The sequence below is a fragment of the Pyrgilauda ruficollis genome, unplaced genomic scaffold, assembly GCF_017590135.1.
Source record: "Pyrgilauda ruficollis isolate IOZ18807 unplaced genomic scaffold, ASM1759013v1 scaffold243, whole genome shotgun sequence".
Taxonomy (NCBI): domain Eukaryota; kingdom Metazoa; phylum Chordata; class Aves; order Passeriformes; family Passeridae; genus Pyrgilauda; species Pyrgilauda ruficollis.
The window spans coordinates 44183-57281 of NW_024523745.1; the positions used below are offsets into that span (position 1 = coordinate 44183).

The 13099-nt window shown below is 44.4% G+C and overlaps 1 protein-coding gene across 6 annotated transcripts in view; it reads left to right on the forward strand.

Annotated features, from left to right (window-relative positions):
- GOLGB1 (golgin B1) overlaps positions 1-12891 on the forward strand; it is a 42260-nt gene extending 29369 nt beyond the window's left edge. For all 6 annotated transcript variants that reach the window (XM_041470288.1, XM_041470290.1, XM_041470291.1 and 3 more), the window contains 9 exons: positions 765-2715; positions 4154-4332; positions 5568-5733; positions 6809-6940; positions 8052-8210; positions 8343-8440; positions 9116-9250; positions 10747-10852; positions 11245-12891. In XM_041470288.1, the coding sequence (XP_041326222.1) occupies positions 765-2715; positions 4154-4332; positions 5568-5733; positions 6809-6940; positions 8052-8210; positions 8343-8440; positions 9116-9250; positions 10747-10852; positions 11245-11379 (3061 nt within the window). In that variant the 3' untranslated portion in view covers positions 11380-12891. The remainder of the gene's footprint in view (positions 1-764; positions 2716-4153; positions 4333-5567; positions 5734-6808; positions 6941-8051; positions 8211-8342; positions 8441-9115; positions 9251-10746; positions 10853-11244) is intronic.
- Positions 12892-13099: the final 208 nt, after the last annotated feature.

Below are 13099 nucleotides of genomic sequence, written 5' to 3' on the forward strand. Positions count from 1 at the left end.
TTACTTTGCATTTGTTACCTGCACAAGGACAGGGGGTATCACTCTAGAATAGTCCTTCTTCACATCTTTAGGATACCTGTGTTAAATCTGCTCTCTGTGACAAGCACTCACTATCTGATTACTCTCCAGAGTATTTCAAATTTCAGATTAATTAAAGAGTTTCTTTTGCATGGAGTTTTTGCACTGAGAAGTCAAGAGAGCATTGGGATACGTAATTCCAGGTTAGTCCCAAAATAAATTTTGAGGGGAAGATGGAGCTATGGAAACCTATCAAAATGTGTATACATCTGTGTATTTCCAAAATTCAAAACCGAACCATTCTTACATGAGTAAAATTGTTTTATGTATACCTATACGCTGTATCTTTGCATGATGAAGCATTAAATGGACATCAAAGGTATCAGAACAGCAATTTCATTGTGGGGTGGCTTGGAGTTGTTTTTATTGTTAGCTACAATGGACGAGAGAAGTTATATAATGGGAAGTGATAACAGCCAGTGTTAAAGTGAACACTTTTTTCAGCATTGACATGAACAACTTTAAAAAAATATATTCCCCTGCCACCACCCCTTTAAGGCAGTAGTACAGTCAGAATTTTAAAAGATATCTTGAATTTTAAATTGAGAGATATTTCCATCTTGCTTTCTTTAAGTAAAACAAATTCTGTGGCTTTTCTAAATTAGTACAAGAACAGAGTTAGTGTGGGTTTAGATACTGAGATACTTTGTGGATTTTTTGACCATCTTAATCTTTTCTTTTTTCAGGCTGGAATGCAACAAGAAAGACTGGGAGGCTGACTGCAGAAAGGAGATTCAGCATCATCAAAAGACATGTGAAATGTTGCAGGAGGAAAAAAAAGAGCTTTTGACTCGGCTTGAAGGGTCTCAGGAACTGTACAGCAAGTCTCAGAATGAACAGCAGGAACTGGAGTCAGAAATCAGCAGCCTAAGAGACCAGCTTGCTGACTTACAGAATTCACTCACCAAATGTGAGCTAGCCAGGGAAGAGCTGGGGACTGTGGTCAAGCAACAAGAGACGAGTATCCAGAATTTTAAACTCAACTGTGAGCAGCTTGAAGCTGACCTGCAGGCTTCCAAGGACCTAACAAATAAGCTGCATGAAGAAACCAGTGCCAAAGATCAAAAGATCATGAATTTGCTGTCTGCCAAAGAAGAAGCAGTGATGGCTGCTCTAGCTGAATTACAGCAGCAGCATTCTGAAGAGATGAAAGAGTTGGAGTGTAGGCTAAGGAAGGAGGAAGATAATAAAAAAGCCTTGGAAAATGAGAAGAACAAATTTCTTGACAAACTCAATCACCTCACTGAAAAGATGAAGATAAGCAGAGAAGAAAGTAAGCAGCAGAAGGCACAGCTGGACTCCTTCACCAAGTCCATGTCATCTCTGCAGGACGACCGAGACCGCATTCTGAGGGACTACAAGCAGCTTGAGGAACGCCATCTTGTTATAATCTTGGAAAAAGACCAGCTAATTCAAGAGGCTGCTGCTGAAAACAACAAGCTCAAGGAAGAAATGAGAAGTTTCCATAGCCAGATGGATGACCTCAACTCTGAGAATGCCAAGCTGAACGCAGAGTTGATGCGGTACAGAGAAGACCTTAACCAAGTGATTTCAATAAAGGACTCCCAACAGAAGCAACTTCTCAAAATACAGCTTCAGCGCATCCAAACTCTGGAAAATGAGAAGGCAACCATAGAAACGCAGCTGAAAGAGTCTGACCATATTCAGGATGATCTCAGGAAGTGCATGGAAGCCTTAAGAGAGGATAAAGTCAGTATGTCTCAAGAGATTGAAACTCTTACATCCTCTCTGTCGCGGGTGCAGAGTGAGATGGCAGCATTGCATGAGGGGAGTCCCATCGTGGAGTGTCAAGCAGAACTGAAGGCTCGAGAGAAAGAAGTACAACAACTGAGTCATGAGCTTTCCCTCTTCCAGAAAAGAATAAGAGAACTTGAGAGGGAGCTAGAATGTGTGCAGAGGGATGCAGCCAAGAGAGTGGGAGAGGCTGAGGACAGGCTTCGGAAGGAATTGAAGCACCTGCATCATGATGCAGGGATAATGAGGAATGAAACCGAGACAGCTGAAGAGAGAGTAGCAGAGTTGGCACGGGACTTGATGGAAATGGAACAGAAATTGCTTGAAGTCACAGATGAAAACAAAGATCTCAGAGCTCAAATTCAGTCTTTTGGGAGGTCCATGAGTTCTCTTCAGGATAGCCGAGACCAGGCCAATGAAGAGCTTCATATTTTGAAACAGAAATATTCTGCAGACTTAGAGGAACAAAAGAGTCTAGTGCAGAATCTTCAGAAACAGATGGCTCAGCTACAAGAGGAGCAACATTCCACTGTCAGGGACCGAGATACAGTCAGGTCTGAGCTGACAGAACTGCAGAAGGCTATTGATGAAAGAGGTCTCTTGGCCCAGATTGAGGAACTTAGTCAGCAGCTCAGAGCTAAAGATGATGAGCTTCTCCACTTGTCTTTGGAATTGGAAGGCTCTTCCAACCAAATCAAATCTTTCTCCAAGGCTATGGCAAGCCTGCAGAATGACCGAGACCGTCTGCTGAATGAATTGGACAAAACACGTAAGATTGAAGAAGTGAAACAACAAGCAGAAGGGAGCATTTCCACCACTGCTTCAGAAGTGCAGAGTCTGAAGAAGGCACTGGCCTCCTTGCAGAGTGACAGAGACAGAGTAGTAAGTCCATGTTCTCTCTTCCTGCTTTTACTTTAAGCACTACAGGAGTTTTGTATCTTCAAGTCTTAAAATTCAGCACACTTAGGTCTGGTAATTGTAATGTGGTGCATAGATCAGGCTGCATCTTCATGGAATCACAGAATAGTTGAGATTCAAAGAGTCTTCCAGAGATCTTCTAGAGATCTTCTAGTCCCACCCTCCTGCACAAAAAGGGCTTGCTAGAATAGGTTGCTCTGTACAATATCCTCTTGGATTTTGAATATCTCCATCGGTAAATATTCCACAGCTTCTCTGGCCAACCTGTTTTTTCATGTATCTGGAAACAGTTTCCAGAATTAGTTTCTCCCTCACTTTCCCAGGGATGGAGATGAGGCTGACCAGACTGCAGGTTCACAATTCTGCTTTCTTGCCCTTCTTATAGGTAGGGATGACATTTGCTTTCTTCCAGTCTTCAGGAACCTCTTGGGTCACCATGGCCTTTCAAAGGTAATGGAGTTGCCTCCCGATGACCTTAGCATTTGTGGGCATGCTCCATCAGATCCCATGGATCTGGTATGGGCCATCTGTATTATCTTCTGTAGCATGGAGGCTGCGATTCCACTGTTAACTTCCCAGGGTGGTTTCTCTGTTAGTTTGGTTTAACATATGAAATCATGGAAATAAGGTCCCTGTTAACCTGCATAGTTCACATCTGTGTCAGCTCATTTGATTTGCCTTAGATTTCTAAAAGAGACTAGAACAAAGGCTTGAGTTTCCTCCTCCTCTTGGCAGCTGACTTTCAAGGCAGGTACAAGACATTGCAGATTCCTTTTGACATTCTTGCCTGCACACTGGATGTGTCTGTGTTTGTATAGTCTCTGGCACAGTGCAGCCCAGCAAGTTCCAGAGTCTCCTTGCTGGTCAGACTTCGACAGTCATGTCCCACGGCCACTCATTGAGCGCTGTCCTGTCTCCAGAGTCAGCCATGTCCTCTTGTCTTCAAAAGCAATTGCAGTGATGCATGTGTAACAACAACTTGTTTCTAATTATAGCCTGACTGGAATTGGAGAGCCAAAAGGATTTTACTTATCAGTTTCCTGGTTTACAGTAAATACCAACTTCAGGAGTTAACCAGCTCCTTCTGTGTCACTTAGTTTTCCTCTGAATAAGATAATTAATATTGTAGCCTGGAGTCTTTTTTTTAATGTATTTCACATCTTCATGGGAGGGCTCAAAACTCACTTCCCTCATTACCAATAGAATTGTCTGAGGGCTTTTTTTCTGAGCAGTTTTTAGTACACTGCTGTATTTGATGATTCCATTTTTAGTTCTTCTGTCATCTGAATGTGACCCTTTTCTCCATCCAGACACCACAGTAAGAAATGCTCTTAAACAGTTCTAAGTAATAAACCTGATGCTTGCTCAGCTGTCACACAATGATGTTTCTCTTTAATTCCAGGTAAGAGAGCTGGAGAATCTGCAGCAGCAATACATCCTGGTCGGGGTGGAAGCTGCTGAGAATTCTCGCTTAAAGGCACAGCTGCAGCAGTGGGAGCAAGAGGCAGACAAACAGCTTCGTCTACAAGAACAGCTGAGGCAGGAAGGAGTTGTGTACCAGCAGGAGCTCCAGCAGCTCAGGTGAGCTGTCTGTCTACTTCCTGCCTTGGTGAGGTTGCAAATGTGTTTGTTTCTCTCAAAGAGCACCTGTGGGCAGAGGTGGAGGGAGTGCTGAGAACCTCAGCCTGGGCTGTGCCAGGTGACACTGAGCACTCTGCCCTGGCCAGGAGAGGACACGTGATTCCCTTGCCCAGCTTCTGCCTCAGAATTACAGCCCAGCTTCTTGGAGGTCAATGCCTGTGTGAAATAGAGCTGTGATGTTTTTGGTTTTATTTCCTTCATCCCGTGGTGGTCAGTATCATCTGCTGGAGAGGAAACTGAGGCTGTTTCTTGTATTGGAGCTTATGTATATGATCACAGTACTCCATTCCAGGCTGCTGCTGAACACCCTTTATTATCCCACTGATATCATAGTTTAGAGCATACTAATTTTGTGTGGCTGTCTAATCCTTTATTTCACTTGCTCTATGTCTTCTGGTTTGTTTGGTTTTTTTTAGCTCTGTAATTCAAGTCTAGTAAAATTGTCTTCTCCAACTAGACTAAAACTAGTCAGACAAATATGCTCTGTTCTGAAAACAGGGGGAAATGCTTTCAGATATTTAAGAGATCCATTTAGGAATGCCTAAGGCTGGAATGAAAAGGGTGGGATTTTCTTTGTGGAAAGGTCTATGGCTTATCTTTGTCCAGAGTGATATAAAAATTTGTAGTTTTCTCCCTCCCCCTACCCCCAATCTGACCCTCAAATTAACACTGCAGATCTCATAAAGTTTGAAGGATTTTAAAAATTTTACTTATCCTGACAAAAGAACAGGAGGTTTATTTCCCTGTGCAGCTTCTACACTGGACATGTAGTGATGGCCTCAGGTTGGTGTGGTGGGATCAGTACTGTGGGTCTGGTGCACATATGACCGTGAAGAGAAATTATTATGGGACAAGTGGCATTGCCAATGACTTCCTTGACAAAACTCTATGCAGTGAGATGAAAACAATGTCCAGAAACACAGAAAGTGTGAAAAAGTCACCCTAGGATAGCATGGAACAATCCAAAGGGTTCAACCAAATACAGAAAACTTCTTAAACCTGCTTTTAAGGTTCCAGTACTTAGGTGTGTTGTTTTGGCTTGGCTTGGTTATAAAAATTTGTGTCTAGCATGAGGTGATGATTGAATCACCCCTGGCTCATTCTTAGCTGGGTACCTGGTCATCATAAGTCATACTGGTAACTTCCTTGTAACTTCCCTTGTTTATGCTGAGCAGACAGGAGAAGACCACCTGGGAAAAGCAGAGCAGCAGCATGAAGGAGCAGTACCTGATGGCCATTGCAGAGAAGGACAAGCAGCTGAGCCATTTACAAAGGATCACACAGGAAATGAGGCTGCCCTTCAGCAGGTCTCAAACCATAGAGGAACAGCACCAAAGCAAGGTGGGTGGAAAGATACAGATTCTGTACTGGAAATGTGAAGCTTGAAACTCAACCAGAAGAGCACGTGTAGCCTGTATCCACCTCCTGCAGACTGCAGCACTGGATGTGGTTGTGAGGCCTCCAAAGATAATGCCAACAAATTATGGCATACCCTTAAGTGCTCTTCATTAAGTTCCTGGTTTCCAGTGTTTAAACAAAGAGGGTAAAAGAGACAGGGCTTCCTAGGCACCTTGGGTCCTTTGGAGCAGCATGGAACTTCTCAGGTGTGTGTTCTAACTGGTTTAGAATTGCCCTCTTGCACTGTCTTTGAATCTAAGATTTTCTGTCTTAGTTCTCATTTTAATGTCAGGTCTTCATTTTTAAGTCTTCTATTGAATTTTTCTTGCTGTTTTTGCTGTAACAGGGATCTAAAATCCTGGTTCAAGCCCAGAGAGGCTGAGGCTTGAACGCTGCACCTTCTCTCTTATTCCCCCTGTATACAGTCCTAAAAGTGGAGTAGAATGTGTTTGGTATTTTGTTTGTCTAGAGAAGGCTGCATGCACAGTGCAGTGCATAAGAGTCAAGACAGAACTCTCCCACCCATGTCTGCAATGTCCCAGTGGTTTATGTCAGTGGAGGGGGCAGCAAATCTCCTTTATCCCTTTGATACACCCATGCATATATGCAAAGAAAAATATTGAACAACGTTCATGTGACGCTTTCCAGGAGGATTCTTCAGTGCTGGCCTTCTGGTCTTTGTTGATTAGATCAGAGTGGACACTGCTTTTGGTTTTTGTTTGTTTTTTCTCATTCATGTGCCTTTTTTTTTCCTTCCTGTGTTACAAACAGGTTTAAGACAACTTTTGAGCAGGACCCATCATATGTGCAAGTTTGGTGATCTTTCCTGACTGTTTGCATTTTCAGATGGCTTTAGGATATTTCTGTTTATTCCCCATTTGCTCTTTTGCCTGTGCAGATCAAGTTTCAGGTCTAGCAATAATGTTAGGTTTGACCTTGGAATACTGAAAAGAGAGGAGAAACACAAGAGCGAGTTGTTACATGGGCAGTATATTTTTCATTGTTCTTTCCTTGGCAGATTTCTCCAGAAGTCCTGAAAGGGGACTTTTCAAGCCTAGAAGCAGAGATGAAACACCTCCAGGCCCAGCTAAGTGACAGTCTGAAAGAGCTGCACCAGAAAGAGCTCAGAATTCAGCAGTTAAACAGCAAGGTACTGATACATGTCTTACACTTGATTGCAGTCAGGGACAAGGAATGTGGGGAGGGTTTGGCTGGAATAGGGCTCAGGAAGCAGGAGTTAATCTATCCTTGCAGGCATTCAATGAAGTAACACAAAATCTCCCAGAAAAGCAGTGTTAGAATCACAGTGATGAATTCACTGCTGCTGAACAGGGCTGGTACAGCAGCAGAGCCCATCCTCCATGTCCCACACTGCTCTCCCTCAGTGAGCAGGTGTGAGAGCCAGAGCACTGCAGAGAGAAGCCATGAGTGGGACAGCTGTTCTGTATGGACCAGAAGGATATCCAGGCCCCAGGCAGATCCCATCCAGCAGGCTCAGTGACAGGGTCTGACCCAGCAGCTTTTCTGCCACTGCCATTTAGTGCCCTTTCTCCCAGGTGACCAACGGGAGAAGGGAGGAGGGAAGAAGGCAGGGGAGGAAAAAAAGAGGTGACAGAAGGGGAGAGGGGAGGAGAGAGGACAGATGGAGGGGACAGTGGGGGAAAGAAGTTGGGTGGGGGAGATGAAGGCCGGACAAAGGGACCAGAGAGTGAGACCATATGAAGAAAGTTGTGTACAGGTTCCATGTCTATTGTCAGGAGCACTTTCTAGCCTCCTGCTTTCTAGGCTGCTGAATGAAGTCCCTCATTGGGAAGGCAAGCTTGTCATCTTCACTTCTGCCTGCCAGCTTGAAACACTTCTGCATTTCAGTGCAGGATCACAGTCAGTGAATTCCCACACTGAAATGGAAGACCTAGAATTTATTCATCTTTAGAAAGAGAGCTGTGTTCAAGGAGAAAGTGAGAATATAAAATAGTAATTTACTGATGATATTTCTGAAAGATTTAGGTCAGTATCAGCAGTTCAGAAATTTTTTTCTGGACATGTAGTATTCTGTACATCTCTTTGATGTTTCGAGATTCCTGTTGCAGAAACCATTGCCACAAGCTACTCTTGGAGATTGTCACTGGTCTTTTGACGTTAGTGATGGGCAGCATGGCAGTTATATGTTCTCAAGAGAACTCTTAACCTCAACTAGACAGAGAACAAATTTGCTTTCATAAAATCAATTTCTTTGCTTGCTGATTGTGTTCTCTTCTCAGCTATCTCAGGTTTTTGAGGAGAAAAATGCCCTCTCCCTCCAGCTCCGAGGGAGCAGTCGGAGCACCTGTGAGAGCCATCAGCACTACAGCGAGGTCCTGAACCGCTGCCTAGTGCTTGAGAGGCAGCTCCAGGAGCTGCAGGCTGCAGACAAGAGCATGGTAAGGGGCCTGGGCTTGCTGCAGAGCGGGCAAAAGGTCATTTCAAGTGGCTCTGCGAACTGTCCAGCATTGTAGTGGCTGTGTGTCCTCTTCATTCAGTGCAGTTTGCAGTATGTTCCTGTGTTCTTTCAGGAGCTGTTTGCAACAGACGCTGCTCCAGGAGCACCCCAAGAAAAGAATGAGTCACAGAGAGGCACTTACACACCTGAACTGCAGGAGCTGCAGCTGAGGTAAAGAAAGTGTGAGAAAACAGGGGGGGGGATGTTAGTCCTGATGGAGGCCTTGAGGCTAGTGATGAACCTGATGCTTTTACTCTGCACCAGTGTTGGGAAAACTCAGTCTCACACTAAGATCTTGTGGACTTGGAGGAACTGTCATATGCACTTATTAGTTAGCTGTATTAGTTATCTCATCAATTAGCTGTCATTAGTTATCTCTTTGGATTAGAGCTTCAAAAAAACACAAGGATAACATACAGCAGCAACACCAGCCAAACCAGCATCTTGGATCTGGTAGGCTGCATCCTCAGCAGCTGCTGAAGTATATCAATGGTCCTGGTCTCAGGGTTATAGCCTGAGAGTGTGTCTGGAATTGAGATGTAGCACAGGATTCCTTGTAACCTTCTGAAACTAAGATCTAGCGCATGATTCCTCAAACCCTTTCAAAATAATTTTCAGAAGGTGACAGAGGCAAGGAACTCCTTCCTGATGTGAAACAAGCTTCAAGAGATTTATCTTCTCTCATGTTTTCCAAATAGTTTATATATAGTAAAGATGACTAAGTCTCCTATGTGAACTGGGAGGTAATTTGAGTCTGTTCACACAGTGCATCAGTGAATACAATAGAAACACAATAGTCCATGATTTGGGCCTTTTTTTGGCATATGCTTTGTTATTTTCTGACAGGTTATCTGAAACAGAACATTTACATAGCAGCACAAAGCAGGATATGAAGTATTTGGAGGAGCAGCTGGAGGAAGAACGGGACCGTCGGCTTGCTGCAGAGGAGGCACTTTTTGCAGCACAGGATCAGATCAGGAGGTGAGGCAGCTTGAGCAAACAAACACTAGCTCCACAGAAGTGTGCTGGTCCTACCTCTGTTTTTCATATGCACTTCATCACATCCTTCTGTCAAATGGCACTGGTGGCGCAGAGACAACTACTGTGTCTGTCAGAGAATCACAGAAAGATTGAGGGTGGGGGTCCAGAGGGGTTGAGGGGCCTCCAAAGACCATGTGGCCCAGCCCCCTGCTCAGCCTAGATCCAGTTGCCCAGGACCATGTCCAGATGGCTTTTGAGAATCATCAAAGAGGAAGACTTCACAACCTCCCTGGGCAACTATTCCTTCAGTTGTAGGCAGATAGGATGAGACTAATGATTAGGCATTAAGACAAGTTCTGTCCAGAAATTAGATGCCAGCTTTCTCGATTAGTTAAATTAACTACTAGAAAATAAAATTTGGAGACTGAGTCTTGGGTGCAGGCTGAAGAGGAGTTCTCATGCTTCCAGGGGATTTGTCTGTTCAGTAAGCACCTGTCATGCCTGAAACAGTTTTGACTTGAAGAATGTCACTCATTTTTAGTGTATTGCCAATTAACATCAACTTTTTATTACTTTGGTTATGGAGAAACAATTAAACACTTAGGACTTTAGTCCACCTTTCCCAGGCTTAGTTTCAGCCTAGTCCCCTGTCCTGCCCTGTGCCCACTATCCAGCACTGGGGTCTGCACTGCACAGGGCTCTGCCTATCTCAGGGCACTGCACGGATGCCCTGAGAGTCAGCAGAGCAAAGGCAGCTGATCTGGACTAAATGTTGGGATTAGGATGCAGTGAGCAGCAGGTCCAAAATGCTTGATTCTCCTCATTGACTATGGAGGGGGGTTTAGCGCATGTCCTGATTGTAGGCACATGTGCTGTGCATTTCCTGGTAGTTCAAGTAACTGGAGTTACGGACTAGTGGAGTCTTTTACATGAAAACAATGCCTTTCTTCTGTCACACTTGCTGATTTAGCCAAAAAATAATGGTGTGTATGGAAGAATTCTGGATGAAGTTTCCTGGTAATTGCTACCAGGTTTGGACAACTATACCTCCTTCTGGCATTAAAGTCTATAAAAGTCTCCTGCAGCTGATCTCACTAATGAACCATAGCCCCAGGATGTGACTGCTGCCTCTGTCACTAGAAAATAGGAAGAACCAGCACTACTGCAGCCAGAGCTGGCTTCCAGAAAAACTTCGTAGAATTTAAAGCATACAGGTGTATTATCTGCCCTGGCTTCTTTCAAGTAACACTATAAAATTTCACTTGAAAGGAAGAAGAACTTCTGCTAGCTGGGCCACCCTGTTCTTTTGCTCAGTGTGAGCTCAGGAGGCATGAGACCTGTTCAAATGGAACCAGCTTTTGGCAAGTGAAGCCAGGGCATGCTTGCAGGGGTTGATTCCTTTTTTGAGAAATACCTTCTTTCCTAAGCTTGATTACAATGTTGATTTGAGACATCATAACAAAAAACTGAATTTGATTTCATATTTGTTGTGGCAGGTTGCAGTCAAGTGAGTGGTCATCTTCTTTAAGTGCCAACATTGATATGACTCCAGGTCACGAGCAGTCCTTGCTGATCGACTCCATGGATAATAATCCCAGCAGAGTAAGAATTCAACATTCACAGCTGTCAGTTATGTGAGCCCCAGCTGATTCAAGAAACTGTGAACCTACAGCACTAAATTTCCTCTGTAGACACACATAAATCAGTCAGGGACTGTATAGTTTTTCTGCTCTCACCATGCTGGAAACAAAACTGGATGGGGATGTTCTAGAAGAGCTGAAGGACAGGTTTATGGACAGCCTGCAGAGAGCAGGGGAAGGGGAACATTTCATGAGCATTGCCCTAGTGTTAGGATCTGACAGTGGAGCAAATTGGGGAAGGTTTATGCTCATTAGCTTAAACAAGCTTATCTCCATGGTCTGGAGAGCTCTGAATTAAGGCAGCTGGGGCCACAGCCATTCCTTGTAGTGACTGCTCTCTCTTTACTTTTCCAGACCCGGAGTACTCCTGGACTACGACGCCTGTTACGCTCTCTCTTCCGCTCCCGGGCCCGCTTGCCCCTGCTAGTGGCCACGTATCTGCTTGCTCTCCATGTCCTGCTCTTTCTGTGCTTCACAGGCCACCTGTGAATAGAAGTGACAGCTTTTCCTCGAGCCTCAGCCCTGTGCATGCTGAGGGCCTGCACACCCTCACAGAAGGGCAGCACTTGCCCAAGCTGCAGCCTTTCCCAAACCAGCCCTGAAGCAGCAGCTGCACCCAGCACCTGCTGTCAGTGTTGGTGCTGGGGAACTGCTCCCAGGAGATCTGCCCATCCCTCGGTGTTTCTGAGTGGTTCATCTTCTGAGCCAGGGCTGTGCTGCAAGCCTCAAGGACAGCATCTCTTCCTGTACCTGGAAGCACTACCACTCATTTTAGATAGTATTGTGCTGCAGTAGGAATAAGAAAAATACTCTTTGAGTTGCTGCAGTACTTCAGCACTTCTAAAACTGCACAATCTTAGGCTGAATCCATGTGTGGGGTTGGGAGAACACTGTAGCTGGATATAAAAGAATTGTCTTCCCTTTCTTCCACCCCTTAGATTTGCTCCATGGCTCGAGCTGTCTGAAATGCATATCCTAAGGAAGTTATGGGCACTTTAAGGCATATGAATTTTAAAATCATGTTTCCTGCTCAGTTGCATCTCCTGTTGAAGAAGGGCCAAAATTAGTATATCTGGCCCTGGTGAGCATTCCATTTAAAATCAGTCATATGTCTGCCCTGACAAGCCTGTAAAATAATGCCAGTAATTTAGTTATTTAAAAGGAATAGGAAACATGAAACCTTTCAGCTCTTAAGTTAAAAATCCTTCTATTTATAGCATTTGTGCACCTCTTATGATGGAAGGTGCTGCCTTACCTCTAGTAGAGCAGCCCTGTTCCTGCCTTCTCATCCACTGAATAATCGTCACGAGACTGAACCTGCACAGGCTGTGTTGAAGGGGTCCTTAATGTGCTGCATGGACCCAAAGCAAATGCAGAAACTCCAGAAATAACCTCTCTCCCTTGTGCTGAGGAAGGAACCAGAGTTCTGGTTTTAGAACCCTCTGGTGTAGAAAGCTGGTGCTGGTGTTTGGGCATGTTTGGACCCAAATCAAATTATGCAAATGGACTGAATCTTTTACGATATATGGAAATATGGATATATTTCCATATGTTTTCTAAAAACCTCCTGAATTTGAGACTGCCCTCTTCCAAAAGGAGAATGTTGAATGCAGAGGAAGTTAAGTGGCGTTCGTTGTCAGATCCTGAGTGGTCGTTTCATTCAGAGTACTGGCCAGGAGAATCCTATCTGCCTCTTAGTAGAGCATTAACAGTCACATTTTTCCCATGGGAAAGAGGTAGTTCTTTTGATATTGCTGATAAACTAAGCTGCTCTAGCCAGTGCAGAAAGCCTGTTTGAGGGTGGATTGATTTCACTGGTAGCTAAACCAGCTGGATCTCTGGCAGGTCCAGAGCACTGGCACTAGGTATCCTCTTGTGGACTGTCTGTGATTATCAGTGTGAACTTCCTCTAACTATGTCAAATTCAGTGACCAAATGGTTTGTGTATAGCTTCCTGGGGTATGAACTCCTGTATGTATAATAAAGTTTATTTTTCAGATGGAGTTTGTGTAACATTGCCATGTAACTGTGCGAGTGGAGGGTGCAGTGCTGCTGTATCAGCACAGCTCGTGTGGGACACAGTGGGACTGCAGGTTTCCTTTGTGTGCACTGCCTTGTATGATGGTTGCAGAAGCTGTTTCTTTATACAATGTGAATGCCTAGGTGATGACTTTTTTCCCTGTCTCACCTCTTGCTCAGCCTTTTTCAG